Below are 25,062 nucleotides of genomic sequence, written 5' to 3' on the forward strand. Positions count from 1 at the left end.
TACAGGTGTAAAAACGGTGTTCTTTCTTTCGTGGGGACGCATTCTACTTCGGGTTTGAACAAGGAACGTATTCTGGCATAGTAGATCCCAAACAACCAATAAGCACATACTAATACCGCATTATGACAGCAAATAATCGCTAATAGACACTGTCACTCTTGAGACCGAATTAGGATCGAATTTGGCCAAATTTACGACCTGGATATTCCTTATTATATTTCTGGATAATGCTTATGTATGTGACAGGTATGTATTCTGTAAGCTAAATTCTAATTGACTTTCAACAGATGAGTTTTCAGATTGCAGATATAAGGCTATAAGAATTTCTGATGCTTATAAAAGGCTATTATATTATTGAAAAACGAAATTCGAATGAATTTACAGAGTAGGTGTTTGTTCAAAAGAATTTGTTTGACTAGTGGTTTTCTCATATTTCCAGGGTAGCTCAATTTGAAAAGCGGTTCCTACAAATCGAAGACGAAAGGAAAGTTTTGAATATTCCAGTTTCGTTTTTGTTCGTTGGGAAAACACTACCCATGCGGTGCTAAAACCTCTAAATAACTATTTGTTGACAATCAGAGAGCCGTCACTAAGTTTTGTTCTTTCGGCACTTCAATAAAAACATCGCACTTTAATGTAAACTGAAAAAGTGTTCTGTAACTAGCAGAAAGTTTATATCTGCTTAGCGGTTTAGGTGGAAATGCTTAGTGGCGTGGTAATGAAAAACCTCTTTTTAATTCACCTGCTGGTGCGTTAATGCCTTTCTCGTGTCATTTAAACAGTCTCATTAAAACATATTTTTTCGTTAATAATTTCTTACACGAACTAGGGATTTTACACATCATTCCATTCAGATTGTTTCAGTTAGTTCCGAAAAGCGTGATACAACGCTTAGGTCGCCAACATTAGACAACATTGTCGAAATCAATAGTATCAGCAATATTATTTTTGAACTTGATCCTTGGACACTTTCTGTAAAAAGTGCGGATAAATAACTCATTTTGTCGGTTGTGTCACTTATACCAATATATCTCCGGAACTAGAAGTGACAACCACTTGATCTGAAAATCTGATAAACAACCCAATAGTAGTTTTCAAAGGAGCCTAAGTGTGTTAAAATCGGTTGTCATTTCCAAAACAAATGTGCGAAGAAAAACATGCGTTTTGTCGGTTACGTCACTTATACCAGTGTATCTCCGGAACCGGATGTGGCAGCCACTTGATTCACAACCCAATAGTAGCTTTCAAATGAGTTTATTAAAATCGGTTCAGCCATTTCCTAAATAAATGTACGGAAAGACAATCTTATAAGACTGTGGGTCTCCTCCGATCAAAAGTCGTTTTTTCCAGCAAAAAATATATCAATAGATGGATAACTGAATTAAAAGTTCGTCTTTTTCATCAGAATCAATTTCCGAATTTGACACGTTATCCTCACTTAGACTAGATTAATTGTTGTTTTATTTAACATAACACACACAAAAACCCACTGAAAATATTTACTGGCCATGCCCAACAGGTATAAAACATGTTTTGTACGTCTCATATCCCACAAGTATAAGACCTGTCAAAATCAAAATACCATTGTATCTAACACAGCTAATTTATTTGAATTAAGTATAGTAGAAGAAAACGGACAGTAAATGACCAAGTAATAGATGGTAATTTTTCAACACGACAACGTTCGGCCATATCTTTCTGCCCCCGGTCAGAAGCTTTGTAGCCTGCCTCATCCGCCTTACATTCCAGACTTTTCACTACTTGTTTCTGATCGATACAGGACGCTTCCACGGCAATAAGCTACACTGCAATCGAGAAAAAAAAAAGTTGGTCCTAGAAGGTTTGGATTCGGCATTATGAGAGGAAAGGGATTGCATAAAGCGTCAGTAGATTTCAACTCAATTTTCGAATCTTATGCCTTATATTTTTTGAAGAAACATGAAACCGAAAAAGCAAACAAGAGTGTTGAGCATCAATTTAATAAAAAATGTTGATCCAACAGCTACCTAATAAAATACAAATGCCTTACGAATACCGCTTAAATGCCGTTAGTTCTAGTAAGCTAAATACAGAAATAGACCTACAAGGCATTGACCTCACTGTAGACTCGGAGAAGCACTGATTACAGTAATACCGACTCGCTGTGGTGCGTTCAAGGTATACTACAATAATTATTGCTTGGCTGGAGATAAGTTTTCATTGGCAGAAGGCAATTCCTAGTATAGTCACGAATCTAAAACTTATTCGACGTTAGCCGACAACACTGAATCCGCCGAACGCCAAAGTACAATAATACATCTAAATGACCGAAACCAACAAGCGAAACATCGTTGTGTTACGCGCCGTTTATCGGGTTTTCTTCTTGCTGTTGTTGCCTGTATTATCTGAGAATTTCTTTACCACACTTTTGTGTCATTCTCCCCCACACTCAACCCGACACACGGTTGACCGCAGAAGGGGGAAGGAGACATTACAGTAAGCGATAACATTAGCAAAAGCATCGTTTTCGTCGTCGTCGGTTTGAGTCAAGGCAAGTCTCTTTTTTTTTCCCAATACTCTCGTGCGGAAAATGATGTTCGCGCATTCGCATTCCCATTTAGCCTATATATCGCATCAATCGAATACCAATACCAGAACGGGCCCAGGAAGACCAGTTTCCAGACACAGAATCCTGCACGAACACAGTGGTACCTTGCGGCGTTTAATAGATATAATAAAAACAAAAACCGCACGCCGCATTCGACACAGAAGAGAGAAGAAAAAAAAACTAGATTGACATTTCTCCGCGTATGTGGTTGTGTGTTCGAAAACCATCAGCGCCGATGCTGAACGGTGTGCGTGAATCGCATCGAAGAGACAGCAGCGAACGGTGGTTTCGCATACGCACACACATACACACGGACACCAACTTTTCAATTATGAATAATAGGGTGAATGGACAGGGGAGCGATAAATTGTATCTGCTGAGCTTGTCGTTTTGTACCAGAAGCCACACTGGTCGCACCGATACACAGGGACGACGAGTAAGAAGTAACACCGTGGGGACCATAAATAAAGATATTGTTCAAAGCGAACGACAAAAGCTATATTTTATGTTCTTCATCGACGGAAATGTGAACGTTTCGTATGGCTTATCAGTGGCTACTCTACCTCAAAGTAGGAGAAGAAGAAAAAAGACACGGAAACGATAAACAATTCCGCAAGATAAGACCTTCTTGTACGTTGGTCGATTGTGAGTTTCCTTCGCGGCTCGAAAAGACCTACCTCGACGTTGGCGACCTGTCGACGTCATTTTTTCAAGTACAATCGGGAAAAACTGCCGCTCCGATTGTAGGTGCACACATGCGCAATACTAGAATCATTGACCACTCGTCTCGTTCGTTCTCTCTCACTCTTTGCTGGCAGTCGTTCGTTCTCGGCTGATGTTTTATGTTTTAATCTTATGTCCTACAAGGATGTCCATTCATTGCAAATAGTTTCCACAATCATAAAGTTCAGGCTGGACTTTGGACGAAATTTGCTTAATTTATACTTTCAATTACTTGTTTGCACGCAATAGGAAAAACTATTCCCGTAACTCAATCAGAAAGTATTATGAGATAGTGGTTTGAAAATAACAGTAACAACAATAGTCAGAGAGTTATATTGAACGGTGAAATGTAATGCCCTGACTGTTTGACTTGACTTGATCCCACGGTTTGTGGGACGTCAAATGAAACTAACCGCAAAGATTTCTTCCGTTTGTTTGTGGTACGTCACGGAGCTGTGCGCCACACAGTGGACCGCAGTTTGACGTTGACACGCAGTGCACGGGTTGCTGATAAGCTGTGTCCGACTCGTCAGAAAGTCTAGTCTACTTAGAGTTCGGAATCGATGGTCCGTAGATTTTGTGACGGTGCGATAACTGAATTGATTACTTCAACTAGGTGGGGTTTTAATTCGAATAACCGGTAATTGATGATTGCTGGTTCTAGTGAAAGACCAAATTGAAATTCAAATCACTAGATTATTGCAATTTCTACCCGAAACCTTTGTTGGAAACTTTAAAAAACAAGCTTAGATCTCATATTTTTTTTTGGGTTTCGCTTTCAACTCCTAAGTGCATTAGCCGTTTATGTTGAGCCGCTAATGCCACCTCGCGGTTCAATATAAACCGTCAAATAGACGTGAAGCTGATACTATTTTCAAAACCATTATCACAGAACAGACATCCATGCTAGTACAATTTTTTTTTCAAAAAAGCTGATGCTTTACACAAGTAAAAATCCGTTACAAATCTCCGTTGCGCACGACTTTGCACACATGAATTACCATTGCATGAAAGCTGAAACGCAAGAACCCATATGGGATTATTGGGTTGGCCGAAGCGCCTCTACAGGAGAATTGATACATGGTAATTGCTTTTTAAAACAACCGTTAAATTTCTTACACAAATTGAAATCTCTACTTGGATGTCTGTTCTCTGTGCTATGATTTTTCCAATCGAAAAAAAACCTGACGACTTTCTGGTCGTCATCAGTCTAATTATTTAATGTTTATGTTAAATCGCGAAGTGGTATTGGACTCAACATAAACGGCTAATGCACTGATGAGTCGAAGACGAATCGTGAAAATATTATTAATGAGTAATTAGTGCACAAATTGGTTACTCTCGAGGTATCAAAAACCTCTAAATGACTAGTTCAAATTTTCTAGAGCCTCTGGAAATGGAAACGAACGATAATTAATCGCATTCACATATTGCTTAAACGACATCTTCATTTGAACCTTGTCATGAATTTTATTGCTCACAATTACTGTTAAGCTAAACAGGACACCCCCTCAAATACGTATATCTCCGGAAATACTTCATAAACGCGTGAAATATTTCTGATGAACGTATATCTGTTGATTGTGTAAAATCAATCGGAAGAAGCAAGAACGAAAAGCAACTGTGTGCAGTCGCAATGAAAATTCGGATCTGTCAGTAAGAAAACTTGCAAAAAAGCTTGATTCTCCTGCAAGTACTGTTCATTACGTTCCTAAATCTTACGATAAACGTTTGACAACAGTCTGGATTTCAAGAACCACCAGAAGTACGCGATGGTGAAGCAAGTATTGCTGAAGAGACCAGATCTTCCGGTATGCACTGTGGCTAGAAATATAAAAATGTCTCAAATTTTCGTGCATACTTCCAAGCACCGGCAAGGCATGAAGTCGTACAAGGTGAAAACTGTACCGAACCGTTAAGATGAACAGAATGTGACGACTAAAACCCGGACTTACAAATAGTATCGCGAATATTTGAGGAAGTGTCCCTGCGTGATAATGGACGATAAAACATGTGCTAGAAGACTTTAAACAGCTTCCCGGAATGTCTATACTGCCATGAAACGGAACGGCGTATGAGCTTTTTAGGATGAAAAAAAAGGCCAAGTATCCCAAAAAATATTTGGTTCGGCAGGCAATAAGCAGCTGTGGTCGAGCAAGCCAAAGCTTTGTTACTACCGGAACGGTAAACAAGGAAATATACCATGAAAAATGCCTAAAGAAGCGATCGTTACCATTACAACGCAACTCGAAGGCACAAATCTCCAAATAACTATGGGAACGTGCCACTTGAGCCAACTAGTTAGTATCGCGAATATTTGAGGAAGTTTTACTGCCTTATAATGGACGATGAAACTTATGTACCTGAAGACTTTAAGCAACCTCCCGGAATGATGTTTTTATACTGTCATGCTTTGGAATGGCGTTGAGGAGCATTTCAGGACGAAGAAAAAGGTCAAGCTTTCCAAAAAATATTTGATGGGGCAGACAATGAGCAGCTGTGGTCGAGCAAGCCAAAGCTTTATCACTACCGGAACGGTAAACAAGAAAAAATATAGCGCGAACAATGCGATTATTACCATTCCTACACAGCCGTGATTTTCTCGCTATTCTGGTCTGATTTAGCATATTGTCACTACACCAAAGATGTTTTGAAATGGTATAGAGCGAATGGAGTAAATTTTGTACCGAAACGAATTGAGCTCTCGTGAAGAGAGAACTCTCTCAATATAAACAACAAGCTACAACTGCAGAAAAATTTCGAAAATTTTAGACAGAGGCAACTAAATCGGTTGTAGAAGTCTGCACAGATCTCAGTAAGTTGCAGTAAGCTGTTAAGATGAGTAATAATGCACAATAAAATGAATTTTTATGCATCTTGGATCGAACGGAAAATTTGTTCGATCTGTCCAGATTTGCTATGAACAAACCTAAATACAGAACGCAACGAACATCGGAGAAAACGTGCAACTACAAGTTGTACTATTTGTCTGACCCAAAGAGCCACAGGGTGGTCAGCTTGAACCGTTCATAGTTTTACTTTAACCTAACACATGAGCTGAAAAGTCCTGGGCTTAACACATAGATGGCGCTAGTTTTATTGCAGTCACCTTTGTTCAGGTAATATAAACCATTAAAAGACGGCTGTTAAAATTTCATGATATTACATCTATTAGTTTGTGAGTTGTTGTGCAAAGAGTGACGCTACTTTTGTCATTGGCTTGGAGTGTTATGGAGACTCTGCTCCATCAGAAACCAACAACAAAACGTTGGTTTGCTGACTTCAAACGTGGTCGTAGACACCGATAATGCAGAACGCAGTGGACGTCCGAATTAGGCGGTAAGACCAGAAAACATTTAAAAAAAATCACAAAATCGTTTGAATGATCGAAAAGTGAAGTGTCAATGAGAAAGCTCTGTTCAAAGTGAGTTTGCTCACTGTTGGCCAAAAACCGAGAACGTATTGATGATTGTGAGCAGTGTTTGGCCATGATTAAACGTAACACACCGGAATTTTTGCGTCGATATGTGACAATGGATGAAACATGGATTCATCACTTCACTCCGAAAGCAAATCGATTTTCATCTGAGTGGAAAGCAACTTTTGAAGCTCGTACAAAGCACCCACAATCGACTGGAAAGATTATCACCTCGGTAATTTGGAATGTGCGTGGTGTAATATTTATCGCCTATCTTGAAAAAGGAAATACCATTAACAGTGAATGTTCTATAGCGTTATTTGAGCGTTTGAAAGCTGAATTTGCAAAGAAACGACCGCATATTGCAAAGAAAAAAATCTTGTTTCATCAAGACAGCACACCGTGTCACAAGTCAATCAAAACAATGGCAAAACTACGTGAATTGAGCTTCGAACTGCTCTCACATCCCCTGTATTCGCTAGATTTGGCTTCCAGCGACTACTGGCTGTTTGAAAACCTAGAGAAATGATCACTGGTAAGAAATTTTGCACGAATGAAGAGGTTATCGCTGAAACTGAAGCCTCTTCTGAGGCAAAAGATAAATCGTTCTACAAAAGTGATACTGAAATGTTAGAGCGGCGCTGAAATGATTGCGTTGCTCTTAATGAAGATTACGTTGAATAAAGTTAATTTTGAACCAAATAAATCATGTTCTTTTTGTTAGGCCCGGAACTTTTTAGCCCATGTGTTAAGCCTAAATAAACTAGTTCTCGAATTTGCTTTTCCCGATGTCGGATAACTATCGAATTTTCGTCATCCAGAGCTGTGACTTCCTGTTTCAAGTCTTGTCACTCTCTCAGAGGGAAAATTTTGATAAGGTACCTCATAATAAATTATGTTGTATTCTCAACAAAACTTATATTTGTTGACACAGCTTTCACGGTAGAGATGTACATTCAAGCACATAAGTATGAAACCATCCATCCCATTCCGCGATGCCTACATCCTGAACAAACACGCCAAAACAGTTGAACATTAGGGTTTTCTCTTCTTCAGCCTACGACACATTCGCACTCACGCGAAAAACGCTCCATTATCGTTCAGCATGTGCAAAAAAATTAATAAGAAAAATCACCCCACGAAGCGAAACATGCAAAAATTCAACTACTCCCCCACCAGGTAGCCTCTGTTTATAGCATTGAATGCAACTGCGCGGGAGCCTTCACTCGACCACCACATTGGAATAAATTTGCATCGGCTAATAGGACATACAGCACACAGTGGAACTTTTTTTTTCGCGATGCAACACTACAACGCTATATACGACGCTGCTGCAGTAGCACACGCTGAGACGCTGCTGCTGCTGCTACTACTTCTAAGGTACGTCGACGAAAAAAAAAACTAAGAGAAACAAACTGAACTGAAACCAATACAGAGCAGAGGAAAAAACTGAGCAAGTTTTGCACAAAGTGCAACGAATATGGCCGGTCGAAGTCGAAGGATGCAACAGCCTGGTCTGACTAACTCACGCTGTGCTTACATTTTTTTCGTTTGTTTGCTTGCTATATGTGCAGCTGGTGCACTGCAAAAAGACAATACATACGTTGGATGGACCTCTTGGTTTTTAGATTCGCGCACGAAAAAAAAAATCTGGCAGCCACCAGGTTGCCACAACGGCGGTGTGCTCAATGATCCATGGCTGGTTGCTTTTATCAGCAATTATTATTGTCAAGTTTAAGAATATATTGACAGCAGAACCAGCAGTAGCACCAACACAACCGTCGGCCAGTGTCACAGGACTGCACGTGTTACGTTGACTGCACTGTTTGCTTGTGTGTGCATGTGATTTTTTTGTTCATTTTTGTAGTTATTGCAATATATATGGCTCTGCAAGGGGTTAGCTACAGACCGATAGCGTCGAACGAGAATGGAATGCTTGAAGACGGGATCAACTAAGCCGAAGTGCAAGTGTGAATCTCACACGAGCACATACACTTCCGTGGGACCAAGAATTTTCGAATGCAAAATAATGCATTACAGAGAATTTGTATCTAAATAAGTTCTGATCATTAGCTAAAAGGTTAAGTTTGTTTGATTTCAGTGATAAACTACCGAGAACTTGACTATCGGTACCTTGAAGCTTGAAACGAAAAAAGTATGGTGCATGGTTTTAGAAAATGTAACCAAATATATTTTCCTGCTGCAGTAATTTTTCACTTTATGTAGAATAGAGTTTTCTCAATAATGTCTATTTCAAATCGTTTTTTTACCTGTTGTTGATTCTAATGCTTGATTGCAGATTGCAACTTCGACGTTTTCATGGCACTGAATTTCACTATTGCAACACTCAATTTGCATTCTAAAAATTATGCATTTGAAAAATTTAAAGCATAATAAACGATTTTTATCATCTTCGTAAATGATATCTGATTACCGAATACGATTTCCTGATTTTAATGTATTGAACAGCTAGAATAACCATGAACATGAATTTAACGAAGCACATATCTCCGACGCAAATAGGTGAATAATATGTTGTTAATTAGTTACTTACTAGTTACAGTGGTTGATTTTTTTTAAATGGGATTCAATTTTTTCGAACTTATTAAGAATGGGGGGGGGGGGGGGGGAGGAGCTGTTTCATTAACTTCAAATGAACATAGTGAACTACTTGAAATTGAGCAACAAATTCAAAACCACCGTAACTAATTTATTCACTCTAATATGAAAATGATCACTCTAGCGACAAAATAAAAACCTGTATTAATCCACCTGCGATGGTGGATGGTGCCTTTCTCATATTATTCATTATCTCTGATCAGTGGCGTCTCGTGACAAAACTTACAGGTTGTGCACGATGTCAGATGTAGCAGTTCGTTGCAAAAAAAAACTAGTTTGAGGAATGTATGTTTTTGCCTTTATCAATATACAAAATAACATACTTTTGGATCATTTTTAATTGAACTTATGTCGTATCATCGATACAACAGTAAAGGAATTCGGCTCTCTGCAAATCGAAAAAATCAGTCAAAACCTTCATCAACGAAGCTGCTTCGAAGTTGCAACTGAGACAGCTTATTTGTTTTCAACTGCCATTAGCACAAGCCACTGAAGCCTCTCTCTCTCTCTATCCATCGTTGAACTAAGATCGTTGGACTGCGCAAAATTGAGAACCTTTTTTTCAGTTGACGCTGTGGTTAGTGGCAACGTCAATATTAGTTTGCTGAGTCGAATGGTTTCTGAAAAGATATCTTCTGAAATTTTACTTTTGTAAGTCCATAAATCGTACTTCTAACTCGAATAGGATACGGTCGACATTTTGAAGTAAGATCGTCGTTACTGTACGTTCTATGCCTAAGCGTTACAACACGGATTTAGGCATAAGCATTCCTCAGCTGCCAATCACCTACCCTTTACATCTTATGTGACCAACGTCGTGCCAAACGGTCATCTACACCGATTTTTCAATCTCCTTCGATAAAAAATACGTAGGGTCTTTGGTGGACACAATCATATCTCGGAAATCGTCACTTTGTAGTTGAAATTGACGATTGTTTCGAAACGCTTTTTTGGCAACATCTGACAGCCCGTAGGGAAGCCATCTCGGCCCTTTGATCTTCTTGCTGTACTTTAACGATAACGATGGATTTATGGATTTATGATTAGTAGATCGACGTGCATCAAAGATCTTGATGATTTTCTTGGCAAGCTATTGACATTCGCTTCGATTCGTGATACGAATGGCCAAGCATTTTACGCATGTTTACTACTTGAAATCCCTATACTGTTTACTCGTTCGTTCTACTCTGGAATACTGTTTAGTTGTTTGGAAGTCACTCTACCTCAATGGCGCTCATAGAATCGAGTCGATACAGTGTACATTCGTTCGATTCGCTCTTCGCCGTTTTACTTGAAATAATCCTCATCAACTATTGAACTATGAAAGTCACAGATTGCTAGTTGGTCTAAGAACACTACAAGTAAGACGGGAGCTGTCGTTTGCTTCAAATATAGCAGTTGTTTTGGTTCGACTGCCCCACATTGCTCCGTGAGATAAACAAAGTTAGTCCTCGAGCTCGGAGAAGATGATTGTAAAGAAGGAAACGTATCAATTGGAACTCGTCGCTCTGACTGGCTATTCAAATTATCTGCAAAACATGAACGAATCTGTATATAACGGATGTTTTAATGAGGTTTATATTTTCAATAGGGATTACTCTATTCTCTGAAAGTTGTTTTGACAGTGTATAATGACGTCACTACTCAGTATTGTTTGGCAAATCATCAGTCCAGAATAACGCTTCCAAATCGTGGAATTTTTTTTTCAAAATCAGTGTTCAATTCAAAATGTTTATAGAGCAGTTTGTGAATTTTATGGTGCACATAATCGTCCAAGACCATCATAAATAACGTATTCGGAGCGAAGATAATCCACACGACGTTCAAGAATTACCGATACATCCCGATAATCGATACAAAACCATGATCAATGAATTTTGGTTGTCAAATCTTATGGATAGATATGGGTGTGGAAATTTTAATTAAATTTAAATTTTGGAACTGAGTTCTGACCTTTGTAACCAAATTCCACCTGAATTTTGAACTTGATTTTGGTTGTAGAAAGTAGTGCGAATTTAGTTTCAAAATTTAGTTCCAGAATACGGTTTCAAAAGTTAAAACTTAGACACCGAAACTGAATCCTTATTTTTGATTTGGAACTGGTTCCTTGGCTAGATTTTGAACTAAATTTAGTCCCTTAGTTTGAGTTCAGAACTCGTATCCTAAATTCTCATTCTGAAATAAAATTCAGAATTCCGAAACAAAATTCAAGATATAAATTCAAGATCTGGATTTTGGAACATTTTAAATCTGAACCAGAATTTTGAAACTGACTTCAGAACCTAAATTTAATCATCCCAGTTTCTGAGTTCATAGACTTATTCATATTAAGCATATTGGAATTCAAGTTCAGTATTCAGCTCTAGAATTAAATTTGGATCCTGAATTGTGAAAATGATCATTTTAAAATTAAATTAACGAACTGAATGATTGATCTGAATTCCGAACCAGAATTTTGCTACGGAATTTAGAACTAGTTCCATGTTCCAAATTCAGTTCCAGTCATACTTCAATATAGAAGCCGTAAAAGTGGCACAATTCTCACAATCAATCAACTAATATTAACGATTATTGATATTCAGAGGTGTGAAAGAAGCATGTTTGTTTTGTTCGTATTCACGTTCTCCAGGTATGTCTCTGACATTACCCACCCGCTATTTTAAATTTCAAATCAGCAAGCTCTTAAAACATCATTTAATAGCATGATTCTTACGAATGTTTCAGTCCGATGAGATTTTGCCAGATTAAGGATCGTGCGTGACTATGGATTAACTTCGTAACTGATTTTAAATTTGTCAAAAATTTTCATTTTCGACTCCTAAGTGAATACTATCTGTTGACGACCAGCAAGTCGTCAGCAAGTTTTGAGTTTTTTTTGGCACTTCGGTGTAGAATATGTTTTGCAAGTAGCAGCATTACCTTTACGGAGGCTTAGCGGATTACGTTGAACCGTTTGGTGGCGTTATCAGTCCAACGTGAACTGCTAATGCACTGATGGGTCGAAGACGAAACGTAAAAATATGCTAACTGTTTATGTTGAATTGTTGTCACCTAACGTACACTGTTAAGCAGTGACGGGTGTAAAAGGTAATAAAATAAGTTTAACCTCTGAAATTAGGGTTTCACTGATCCTGGGAAGATTGATGGCATTAATTACTGGATATTTCCTTTCAATAGCGTAATCCTTAACTACAACTTTGGTTTGGAACTGTTCGCTCTGACCTTATCCCGTGTTCCCGTTTCAACCTACACGACGACAAAGCAAATTCTCGGAAATTTTGCGCTTCTACGCTTAACGCTATTTCCAGCAAACCTTCGGTAGCCTTGGCTGGTTCGTCCAAGATTCACACGACACGTTCTGCCGTTCGTTTCAAACAACGAAAACCGTTTCCACTTTGTTCCATTTCATCGATTTTTACCGCCTGGCTCCCTGCACATTCAAAATCGTCCCGCGGTGTGTGAATAAAAGGCACCTCTTCTTATTCGTTCGAGCTCGAGCCGGGGGCTTCCCTTTGCAAACATTCGCTCGTTGATTTTTTTTCTTCTATTCATTTTTCCACGCTAAACATAACCATCTTTTTTCCCCGGCTACTACTACTACTCATCGGCGGCGCGGCGGTCCACCGTTTCAAATTCCATAAGCACTTCTTTGCTCCACCTTCCGAAGCGCTGGTTCGTTTTGCTGGTGGTTCCGTTCCGCCGTTCCGTTTAGGTTTTTTGTTCAACAAATTGTAATCCCTTCCAGCCGCCGAACCAAAGAGATGCGAAGAGATGATGTTGACGGCGGTCGCGTCTGGGACCCTGCCGCCGAAACGCGCCCCCTGAATCACTGTATCTGGTTCCAAGCCAAACCGAAACAAACCAGTCAGTCATTGACGTCGCTGTCGCCGTCGTCGTCGTCGTCGTCGTCGTCGTCGTCGTTGCCGTCGACTTCATCGCTCTGTTGTCCGTGGCGTTGCTTATTATTGAAACATTTTCATTTATTTTTAAAATCTAGTTTTTTTTTCGCTGTTCGTTTCCACACACGATCCCAACCAATTCCACGATTGCACACAACCACACACGGGCGCATTGGTGACGGAAGGGTTTGTCGTTTTCTTGTGTGTACGATTGACTATTGAACCATCTCCTCTCGGGTAAGTGCACTTGTGTGTGAAATTTATTTCACATTACTTCGATCCGCCACCGTCCACCAATACTACGAGACTCGCTGTGGAGGTGCCGAACCAGTTTTTCGGTAGATAGGGCTGGTTTATGAGCGATGGTGGTGCGCAAATTTGGAATATTTGTTGTGCTGTGGACTAACTTCTTGAAGCAGGTCGCCAACCATTTCTAGGCAAGATAGAATGGAATCGCCTTACTTAGATCGGTGTGGTGTGTGGGTTTCGCAAACGGCAACCAGCGAGAAGCTCGTCCTCATTCTACTCATCGTTCATCGAAAGGTTGCCGTATTTATTAATTAGTTTGATAAGAGAAGGTGTTATTTTACATGCACTCGAGGGTAGGGTAGAGCTTTTAACTGCGAAGAATCGTGCTCGGCTTTCGGCCCGACGATTCGCCGAGTATAGCTTAATTAGGAATGACCTCACTACTGTCGATTGCCTTGAAGCAGCACTGTTGGATGCGACTGCCGTTTGTTGTTTACGCTATTGCTCGTGAGGTACATCGAACGTAACGCAGCAGTACTGCAGTCGTAGGTGATGTACACAGTCAGTCAGTCAGTCAGTGGCCGATTTACCCCATAGCAGGCTATCTGACGAAATTCTACCGACTGATGTAACAGCTATCGACAGTTTGTCGCATGCTTTGTTTATATCGGCAAATTTATTTCCAACACGCTAGGAGTAAAACATGACAGTATACAATTGAAATATTGTTTCAAAATTTCAGTTAAATCAATCAACCTGCTGGCCGTTGTAGTGGTTATTTAATTCAGTACATCGAAATACCAAACAAAACTACGGTTTAATACTGGAAAATTAAAAAAAAACGAAAAACGGAACTCACCAAGGCGAAAAAGTTTGTGTGGCAATCTTCCAAACTTGCGCCGTTAGTTTGGTGATTCTGGTGCGTCATGGTTGTGTTATTCTTAACATTTTCACTAGAGAGGTAAAAACAATTTCTACACTAAGCTGCTTCGGTTACGAAAAGCAAATTTACTGTATGGGTAATATTGCGCTAGGTTTCTTCTGATACATTTGGCGCACAACTATAAGCTCCCGTACTGCACACAAAACGCACATATACCACTGCAGCTTCTGCTCTGTATTCGATGTACTCTTTGCACTACTTCCTTCCTACATTAGCTATTCCCTTCTCGATAGCAAATTCACTTCCCAGCAGACTGGTGGAAGATAATTCACTCTACTACGATTTATTTCTATTCTTCGTCACACTAGTGAAGCAAACTGCCTCCCACACTGGCGGCACTTATTCACCACAGTAAACTTCACTTGCTTGATAGCAAATTTTCACCATCCAATAGAGACGGCAGAAAATGGCGGACATCGAAAACAAGCTGAAACACTGTTGTCATATTTGACATTTGCAAAATTTACACGCATACATGCGACTACGAAAGCCCTATACATCCAGCGGCTAGTCTTGGACCGTGTATCTTTATGCACTTTTTCGCGGTGTACGCACGCATACACAGATACGGGCGAGCGAAGAAAACCAGAATTTTCCCTTTTCTCGACACTTTTTGAGGAAAAACTTTTTCAAAGTAAGCCACAGTCACACTTTCACCACTCGGTCAACATTCCGAATTCGTATCTGAAACTTTACTCAACACACTTCACCTGGTACAGCCCTGCGTTAATCAAGGGCCAGGCTATACAGATCAAGAAAAAACTTCACTTCTTTTCTTGCTGCGAGGACGCAAAAATAATCCGTCCGTTCGATTCCCACGTCGAGAGTCAATTATATTTAGAAAGTATGTTAAGTCCGAGATCTCGATCTCGCTCACGGTGCTGTGTCTCTTTTTTTGCCTTATTTGCTCTCTTACAGCCTGTGCGACGGTGATCTCACCAACACTGTTCCACCCCTGTTTCTGTCTGCCTGCACTGCTGGCGATAGTCTGGCGAACATTCTCACAATACGCCGCCCGCTCAAGGCAGTCGATCTTCCGTATCTCGGTCGCTTGTCGCGCAAACGATATGGCAACAATGTAATGTACAGCAAGCAAACTCAACACACAGGTGTGTTGGTGCGTAAAACCGCTCGTCCGCTGTTCCTATACGACCGATGTTTATTGTTTCTCTTTCACACTCTGGACCCACTGGCAGTGGCTGAGTTCATCTACTCAATGAAAATGCTGCTACTTAGATGATGCGATAGTATCGCACACAACTCATTAAAACAGTACATCTATGCTTAGCAATCAACCTCTCTTTTTCTCCAACGACAAAATCCGCACCGATCCAACCGACTCACTGTGGGGGAGGGGGTCTAGTAAAGATATTGCACTTTTTTTTAATGGACGCACTTCGGAGCAACGCGCACTTTCACCACTTTTATCGATTTCAAACGCGAAAATAGGAAGCTTGACACACAGAAATTGCACAAAATGCTAAGCGAAGACTGTGCATGCAACACTAATCAACCAGTAAGCGGTCTGCATGTGTACGTGTGACTGAATAACAGCCATCCTTTCCAAAAACTCTATACAAGCTTCTAAGGAAGCAGAGCGAAATGACTAAGCACACACCCGATCTCGGCAACTACTGAAAGCACAATGAAAATGAAATTAACTCGATGAATGATCAACGTCAAAGGCAGTTTCAGAGTAAAAATGGTACTCAATTCCAGTAGCTCATGCATTAATGAACTCTGCGGCGCTTGACATTTCATTCCCGTGAGATCCGCAGAAAATTGAAATTCTACCATGAATTTTGAGCACAACTTATTTTAAATTAGAGCTGCTTTACTTAATTTATTTTATATTTCGTGTCAAAATAAGTAAAGTAAAAAGCTATCTGCTTCGCAAATATAATTATTTATATCAGCTTATTTCCATGTAGAGGCGTTGATGAGCACTAGAAAAAATTGACTTTAGGCGTGATGTTTTCTTTGTCGTTTGCTAGATTCAAATGAAGATAATAAAACCAAAGATAAATAATAAAGACATGTATGTGCCTACAATAATTTAAAAAAATCTGGTTCGTACCCGGTACTTTCTAAAATGACCGCACTCACCGCTTGGTGGAGCGCGAGATTTATTGCAATGTTATCATTTCGATTAAAGTGTGCCATGAGTAGGGCAGAATCAAATGTCAACATTGTCACTCATTTCGATACCATAATATAAAAAGATAATTGTTAAAAATAACCAACAAGTTAAGCAAAACTAATCGTAAAATTAAAAAAACGGAAAAGCACGAAAAATGGGCATCCAAAGCCATGCTGATTTCTTCCATATACTCGTCAACTGTAGATTTTGATTTTTTAACATTTATGCAATCTACTTTGACTTTTTCGTAGTACATAATGGAACCTCGGAAATCTACTGTATTAGCACTTGGAATTCAGAACTACCTTTATTTTCAACGCGAAAAGTATACAATGTAACTGCCATTTAAATGCTATAATTCATATCTGCTATAAACTGTCCTCTCGCTATTAATTTAAATACACGAGAGATCATGGTGTTAGCTGATTACATCAAAATAAACAAAATATTAAGTGTACAATAAAATCTCAATATACACTGAAGTCTTTTTTTATGCGAATTTACGTACCGCATGAAAAAAACCGCATAACTCTGAAAATTCGCTTAAAAAAAATCACATAACTCTGAAACTTCGCATAAAAAAAGACCGCAGAAGGGAAACCGCATAACTCTGAAAATTCGCATAAAAAACCGCATAACTCTTAAACTTGACGACAGTATCGCAGTGTAATGCAGCGGATCAACACACGAGGAAAGCGAAACACCGGTAGAGTAAAACAAACGCGGAATTGAAATCCGAAACAAGTTTTATTTGTAACTTTAAATAAACGCACCACGCGGTTCAGTGGTTTTTCTATATAGAGAATAAAAACGTCAAAGCATCAATGCGTGCTAACTAAAGGTGCACACATTGTTAAATCCAAGTTGTATAATGATTAGGTAGTCATTGCTTCATTCAACACTCCCCCTTAATGAGAGCTCATTTGTCCTCTACCAATCCGAGTAACTCTGTAAACTCCCTGTGTTTTAGAGTCCCAAGTGGTTTTGTCATAATATCAGCTAGCATAATATCAGTCGGGCAATATTCCAGGCGTATTTCTTGTCTCATACATGACTCCCGTATAAAACACTCACGAGTATCGATATGCTTACTTCGACGACTCTTTCTCTCAGAACGCACAAACGACAGACATCCCTGATTATCCTCCTTTATAAGGGTGGACTGTTCTTGTGTTTCACCGAAGTCGCAGAGTAGCTGTCTGAGCCATAAAGCTGCCTGACACGTTTCACTGAGAGCCACGTACTCAGCTTCCATCGACGAAAGCGTGACACTTGTTTGTCTCCTGCTAGCTCATGTGATCGTACCACCTCCAAACTGGAATACCATTCCAGATGTTGACTTTCTGCTACCGACGTCACCTGCCCAATCTGCATCCGAAAACCCGATGAGACACTGATTTTTGTTTCCTCCTAGTTGTAATTGGTAACATTTGGTACCCTTCAGATAGCGAAGAACCCGTTTTGCAGCAACCCAATCACATTCACGAGGTTCGCTAAAATTTCTACCAAGAATCGATGCAGTCGCAGCGATATCTGGTCTTGCCACAACAGCCAAATACAATAATCCTCCAACCAGGCTACGATACAAAGAGGGGTCCTGGAAAACTTTCTCAGTTCGGTGATCTTTAGATATCCCGGATCCATGGGCGACTTTGCTATTTTGCACTCTGTCATTCCGAACATACCGAGCAGTTTCTCGATATAGTTTCGAAGACTCATTTTGAATATTCCATCCACACGTTTGACTTCCACACCGATAAAGTGTCGCACCTCTCCAAGACAGGTCAGCTCGAAGTCCGCTCGTAGATTATCAGTTATCTCTTCTAACGCCTTTTCATTTGTTGATGCGACAAGTAGACCTTGGTTTCACCTTTTTCGTTGCTATATAGACAGGGATCGGAAATAGCTGCCTTGAAACCATTTTTCATCACTACTTCTTCCAAACGCCTGTTCCAACACCGAGCCGATTGACGCAAACCATAAATGCTGCGCTGAAGCAAACATACGTGACGTTCCTTCCCCGCAACTTCGAACCCCGGCGGTTGCCGCATAAAAACCTTTTCTTGAAGGTGTCCGTACAGATACGCGGTTTTTATATCTGAGTGGCGAGTAAACATGTTGTGCTTTGATGCCACTGTAATGAATAACCGAAAAGTTGCCTGACATGTAACCGTAGCGAACACATCGTCTACGTCAATACCCGCCTTTTGAGTGTATCCCTGTGCAACCAATCTAGCTTTCCATTTAACTATTTGGTTGTCTTGATTGCGTTTCACTTTATAAATCCATTTCGATCCTATAATTTTCTGGTCCTTTTGTCGTGGAACTAGCTTCCATGTCTCATTTCGCTGATGAGCATCGAACTCTTCATTCATGGCTTCACGCCACACTGGATCCTGTAAAGCTTCACGATGGTTAATGGGACCTTCAACTGCGCAAGCAGCAACGCCAACAGCAAATTCCAGATCGTAATCATCCAAATATGTTGGTCGGTTACCTCGGGTACTTCGTTTTGGACGTCGAATATCTGAAAAAGATTCTTCATCCGTGTCTACTGGTGCACTATTTTCAACAGCATCTTCATAGTCTTCCTCTTCCTTCTTTTCGTCGAAAGGAATCAACTGAATATTATCAGTGGTGTTCTTAATTCCAGCGAATGATATCTCAACTTGTGATGTACCATTTCCGAGCTCAATGAATCGTGCGTCACGGCTAATGATTATCAAATCCGTCTCTAAGTCAACGAAACGATATCCTTTCTGCTCAATAGCGTATCCGATGAATGTAAGTTTCCTTGCCTTACTATCCATTTTCTTACGTTTGATGTCCGGCACGTGTACAAATGCCTCACTGCCAAATACGCGGAGATTTCCAAGATCTGGTTTCTTTCCCCACCAAAGCTCGTGTGGAGTTTTCATGATAGACCTAGAGGGAAGCCTGTTCTGCAGATAAGTAGCGGTCAAAAATGCCTCACCCCAGAAACGTTTATCCAGCTTTGCGTCAACTAACATACACGTAGCCATTTCTCCAAGCGATCTGTTTTTACGTCCAGCAACACCGTTTTGTTGTGGTGAATACGGTGTGGTGAATTGTTGTTGAATTCCTTCAGTTTTGTAAAAGTAACGCAGCTCTTTATTCACGAACTCTCCCCCTCCATCAGAACGCACAACACATGGCTTACGCCCAAAAATATTTTCCACCCATTTGACGTATGCCTTAATGTTGCCAGTAGCTTCCGATTTTTGTCGAAGAAGATAGGTTATGGTAAAACGACTCTAATCGTCTGTTATAGTCATCGCATACAGATTTCCACTAGGAGTGGCACAATCCATTGGACCACATACGTCGGTATGTACAATATCCAGAATCCGAGAAGCTTTTCGTTCTATCACCGACGGAAATGGAAGTCTGGCCGATTTGCTTTCCATACAGCACTCGCACACCAGTCGCATGCCGCAATTATTTACTTTCATACCAGTCGCTAAATCTTCTTTGATAATTCTTTCAGCTGCGGCCCAGTCTCGATGCCCGAGCCGTCTGTGCCATTGATGTTGGCAATGTACATTATGACTCAATTCTGTTGCAGCCATTGATGCCTCCGCAATCCGCAAATAATAAAGTCCACCGTGACGAGTCCCAGTCGCAACAACACAACCGTCGATATCAACAATGTCACATCCATCCGTATCAAAGCTCACCTTGAAACCTTTCTGAGACAACTTACTGACTGAAATCAGGTTTGTTGAAAGTCCTGGAACAAATTTCACTTCGTTAACGTCGATCTTTTGAAAATTACTTGCTCCATCCAGGCCGTAAATAATACCACATCCTTCACCTTCAATTTGAGTGCGCTTACCATCAGCCATTGTGATAAATCCACCAGAGAACAGTTTCAATACTTTGAAAAAAGATTTATCGTTAGTCATGTGGGCACTTGCCCCGCTGTCGATCACCCAGCTATTTTGTTTTTCATCAGTTACTGTGAATGCAACAATTTCACATCATTGTGTGCTGCCTTCGCTTTCGCATTCTTAGAAGCGTCAAATTTCGATACGTCATCCTTCTTCTGCTGATCAGCTAGAAATTTACGACAGTAACGTTTTATATGACCTGCCTTCTTGCAAAAGTGACAAGTTCGTATCTCGGTTTTCGACTTGGCCTCCGCGGATCGCATCGCCTTTTCCGTCTTCACCGATGTGCCCTTTCGTTCCAGATGCCGTTGGAATTCGTCGACCAACTTAGCTTTCACTCCGTCGAGTGAAATATCATCATCCGTACGACTGTCAAGCGCAGTAACTAGTCCGTCATATGAAGCGGGGAGGCTTCGCAATAACATGCAGATTTTCGTATCCTTGTCCAAATTCATTCCGGCACCATCTAAGCGGTCGAAAAGATCATTGAAAACAGCCAAATGTTTTTCGATATCACCGTTCTCCTCGAGGTTTAAACAGCACAGCCGTTTAAGCAACGACACACGGACGGAACGTGTAGTTTTCTGGTGATAATTTTTGAGGTTATTGTAAACATCCCGAGCGTGAACACTATCCTTTACCAATGACAACTGACTATCATCCAGCAGTAGAATCAACGTCGCTTTGGCCTTACGATCTCTTGTCTGCCAATCAGCTAGCAGCACCTCTTCATTCGGAGGGTCCTCGTCGATCACATCCCATAGATTATCACGAGCCAGCAGCATCTCTATCCGGATCTTCCATGTTTGCCAATTCGTCCCGTTTAACAAGGGTACAGAGAACTTCGCCTCGCTCATTTCAATTCCGTTGTAAAGTATCCTTTGAGGGTTTTAAGTTTCTGATACGCAATAAACCGCAAACTTAAATTACGGCTCCTTCTAACCGAAAGTTTCCGTCACAAAATATTTTCCGTGGTCTTAGCCGCTGGGCCCATAACCTGACGACAGTATCGCAGTGTAATGCAGCGGATCAACACACGAGGAAAGCGAAACACCGGTAGAGTAAAACAAACGCGGAATTGAAATCCGAAACAAGTTTTATTTGTAACTTTAAATAAACGCACCACGCGGTTCAGTGGTTTTTCTATATAGAGAATAAAAACGTCAAAGCATCAATGCGTGCTAACTAAAGGTGCACACATGGTTAAATCCAAGTTGTATAATGATGAGGTAGTCATTGCTTCATTCAACAAAACTTCGCATAAAAAAACGCATAACTCTGAAAATTCGCATAAAAAAAGACCTCAGTGTATACAAATGAGGTAACGAATCGAAAGGTTCTCGCGGTTTGACATTTGTGTTATAAATGTGATGATGGGAACTCAACAGTGCAACCAGTTTATCACCATTGTTACCTGTTTCATGGGGGACCGTAGATGTGCGCCAAAAAAAGATCGTGACTGTCATGTCTGGAAATTCGTTTGTGATAAAACACGCTCTTTCTCCAACGCGGAGAAATGAAGCATGTTTAAACTACCAAAACTGTTATAGATTTTTAAATTTGATTCATGATGATTTCTAACTGGAATATGATTGTTTTGAACTAATTTTTCCCTTCAACATCACAGTGTTCTCTGTTTGATTTGAATCAAAATTTTTGTCTAGTCAAATCAAAATAATTTTTGTTTTGGCTGATTCTATTGTTAAAAAAACTAACTATTTATTACATGTCAACCAAAGTTGAGTTGATGTTATTGGCAAAAGCTATGTTGATTCAATTCTGTTACACCTTTATATCAAGAAAAAAATTGGTTCAATCTATCTATGATCTTACTTGCTGCATTTCTTCTCTCGCGGATAAAGTTTGTGCGCGTTTTGATAAACTTCTTTAATTCCATAGGGGGTTTTAAACAATCCAAGCGTATGTATTGATAATTTATATATATTCTTGAAAAAAAAATGCATAACATTTAATAACACGTTTTTTGAAAAATAATTATTTGATGCAGATATCTTGACCGAACTGATGAAGCACAAAAACATTGAATACTAATCAAAATACCCAGGCTTCAGTGTAAATAATTTTTAAGAATTTGAATACGAGCATGAATCAAAATAACTTAACATCAAAAATTACCTTGCAAATTAATTTCAAAGAAATCATTTCATTCTTAAAACCAAACCAAAATATGTGATTATAACAAACAAAAGCGTTAGTAGAAATAGCTAAATTTGAATTCATTTATTTCAACTAAAAAGTTTGTAAATTTAAAGCGCTGAAAATAATTACCTTGAACTAGAGTTCGTCCATTCAAAACTAATTTTTTTAATTAAATTTACTGTGAAATAGTTTGACGAGAAATTGACAGGAACGCACAAATAGAATATTTGTAATGTCTATCAAAATATTGATTGAAACAAACTAATGCACTGAGCAAAATTAATCATCATGTTTTGTAGTTTCAAGTAGCAATATTTGCAATATCAACCCAGATATTCTTTTGTTACTATAAAAAAAAATAAAAAAAATTCGATGTGTAAAACCCAAATTTAGTTATTTTTACAATATTTTTCTCTGCGTTAACCTTTGATTTTGTGATTTATTTGTCATAAAATAAGAAAGAAAAATCCGGTCCACGTTCGATTACTGATGACTCGGCAAACCATGTTTAATCCGGATCACTTTTACCGAACTAGTAGTAAAATTTCTACTGACTAGTTCGATAATAATTGACAGTTAATAAATTTAGGATTGCCGAGACTCTCAGTAATTACCAAGCACCAGCAGCGTAGCCATAGCCGAAGCTGAATTATTTCACACTTTCGAATATAGATAATCACTCGTATAAGTTGCCATAGCTTTAATTTCTTAACCAGTAATATGAAATTCCTTCTTTTTATACTAGTCCAATTTGAGCTTCGGGACGGATATGTGCCTGACTAGCTCAAATCCGTACGAGAAAGGCAAGTGTGATGAATTTATTTTATTTATTTATTTTATATTATTTATTTATTTGGGAGCAGGGAAAAGCCCAATGGAGATAAATTTTGGCAACCTCTCTCTCCAGCAAGCATAAAACCTCATCATTATTTGTATCAACAGATTACAATGATCCAACAGATACATTTGGACTTAGCACTAACAATTGAAACTAACAATCAAAACAAACGATTTAAACTAAGTCTATAACCTTAATCTGAGTAATCTGAGAAAGGGGTGAGAACGTAGATTACGTCGATGAATGTCGAGATTTATCAACTGCAGAAGCTCGGGACGTGAAAATAAAAACTAGTCATGTGCACTTTAACACAAAACGGTACACATGAGGTACCAAACCCCTAAATGACTACAATCTGTTGGCGGCCAGTATGCCTTCAATTTGTTTTGCTCTTTCGGCACGTCAGGATGGACATGGCACTTCGGTGTCAATAAGTGATTTGTAAGTAGCAAATACTTTACGTCTGCTCAGCGGTTTATGTTAAACCGTTAGGTGGCGTTAGCAGTTCAACATAAACTACTGACGCACTGATGAGCTGAATGCGACACGTAAAAATAAAAACCAATATATTGCTAATACACCAGTTCACGAATATATCAAGCTGTGACTGCCAAAATATGGTGTCGTCAAGTGATTTTATTAGATAATATAGTTTAAAATCATCTACGAAAGATAGTGTGTGGCATTTCAATATAAAATTGAGATCATTGAGGTAGAGCAAGAATAAAAATGGTTCCAAGTTACTGCCTTAAAGGAGTCCAGAGCAAACTGCGAGAGGTGTTGTAATGCAGTCACAGACTAACAGACATGACAGTATGAGTAAATTCTAATAAAAATTATTTTTCGTGATGCACTAGTTCCACCTATATTGTACTGCGCGAACTATTTACTATCTGTACACCCCTTGTGTTATGTAAAAGTTTTTTTACTAGTTGGTTTCCCCTCGTTTGTCAACACCGATCAGCTGCTTGCAGGGATGCCTGATTTCATCAAAATATTTGAAAATGAATCGTCACAATGATTTATTGGATTACGTTGATAATATATTTAACTTTTTCTTGATGTTGGAGGGTAACCATTTATTCGACTCAAATTTGTTCATCTAGACTATTTTTTATTGTGTTGGTAGTTTTCACCCGAAATTAAGTGGCGGCAGACCAGAAGCAAGTAAATATTGTAACAAAACGGGTTCGATTTTTTATTGAGTTGGAGGATGAGAAGTAGGCGCAATTATGTATATAGTATAGGCAATATCAAAGATAAACTCAAGATAGAGTAGTCTGCGATTTCTTAGGTATCATTTGAATAGGACCCCTCGATGAGCTCGGTTCACTGTCAATTTGAGTATTTTGAAGCAAAACAACAAGTGTCTGATCACTAGATGCGTCGTAACTATGACAATGATTGTTTATGTTTGGAAAAATATCAAGTTACAGTATGAACGATATTGAGAAATTTCGCTTTATATCAGTGATTCTTAGAATAAGAAAGTGAAAACTACTTAGAACCATTGTCTAGAATTTATTTAGTTTGTTATAGCCTCATCCCATGAAGCATCAGTTGTGGCAAGAAATC

At 39.4% G+C, this 25,062-nt stretch overlaps 1 protein-coding gene across 2 annotated transcripts in view; it reads right to left on the reverse strand.

Annotated features, from left to right (window-relative positions):
- Nucleotides 1–16,064, reverse strand: part of LOC131438854 (mediator of RNA polymerase II transcription subunit 13) — a 138,156-nt gene extending 122,092 nt beyond the window's left edge. For both annotated transcript variants that reach the window (XM_058609191.1, XM_058609190.1), the window contains exon 1: nt 14,355–16,064. In XM_058609191.1, the coding sequence (XP_058465174.1) occupies nt 14,355–14,423 (69 nt within the window). In that variant the 5' untranslated portion in view covers nt 14,424–16,064. The remainder of the gene's footprint in view (nt 1–14,354) is intronic.
- Between the last annotated feature and the right edge of the window lie 8,998 nt (nt 16,065–25,062).

This window comes from Malaya genurostris, chromosome 3, assembly GCF_030247185.1.
Source record: "Malaya genurostris strain Urasoe2022 chromosome 3, Malgen_1.1, whole genome shotgun sequence".
Lineage (NCBI taxonomy): Eukaryota > Metazoa > Arthropoda > Insecta > Diptera > Culicidae > Malaya > Malaya genurostris.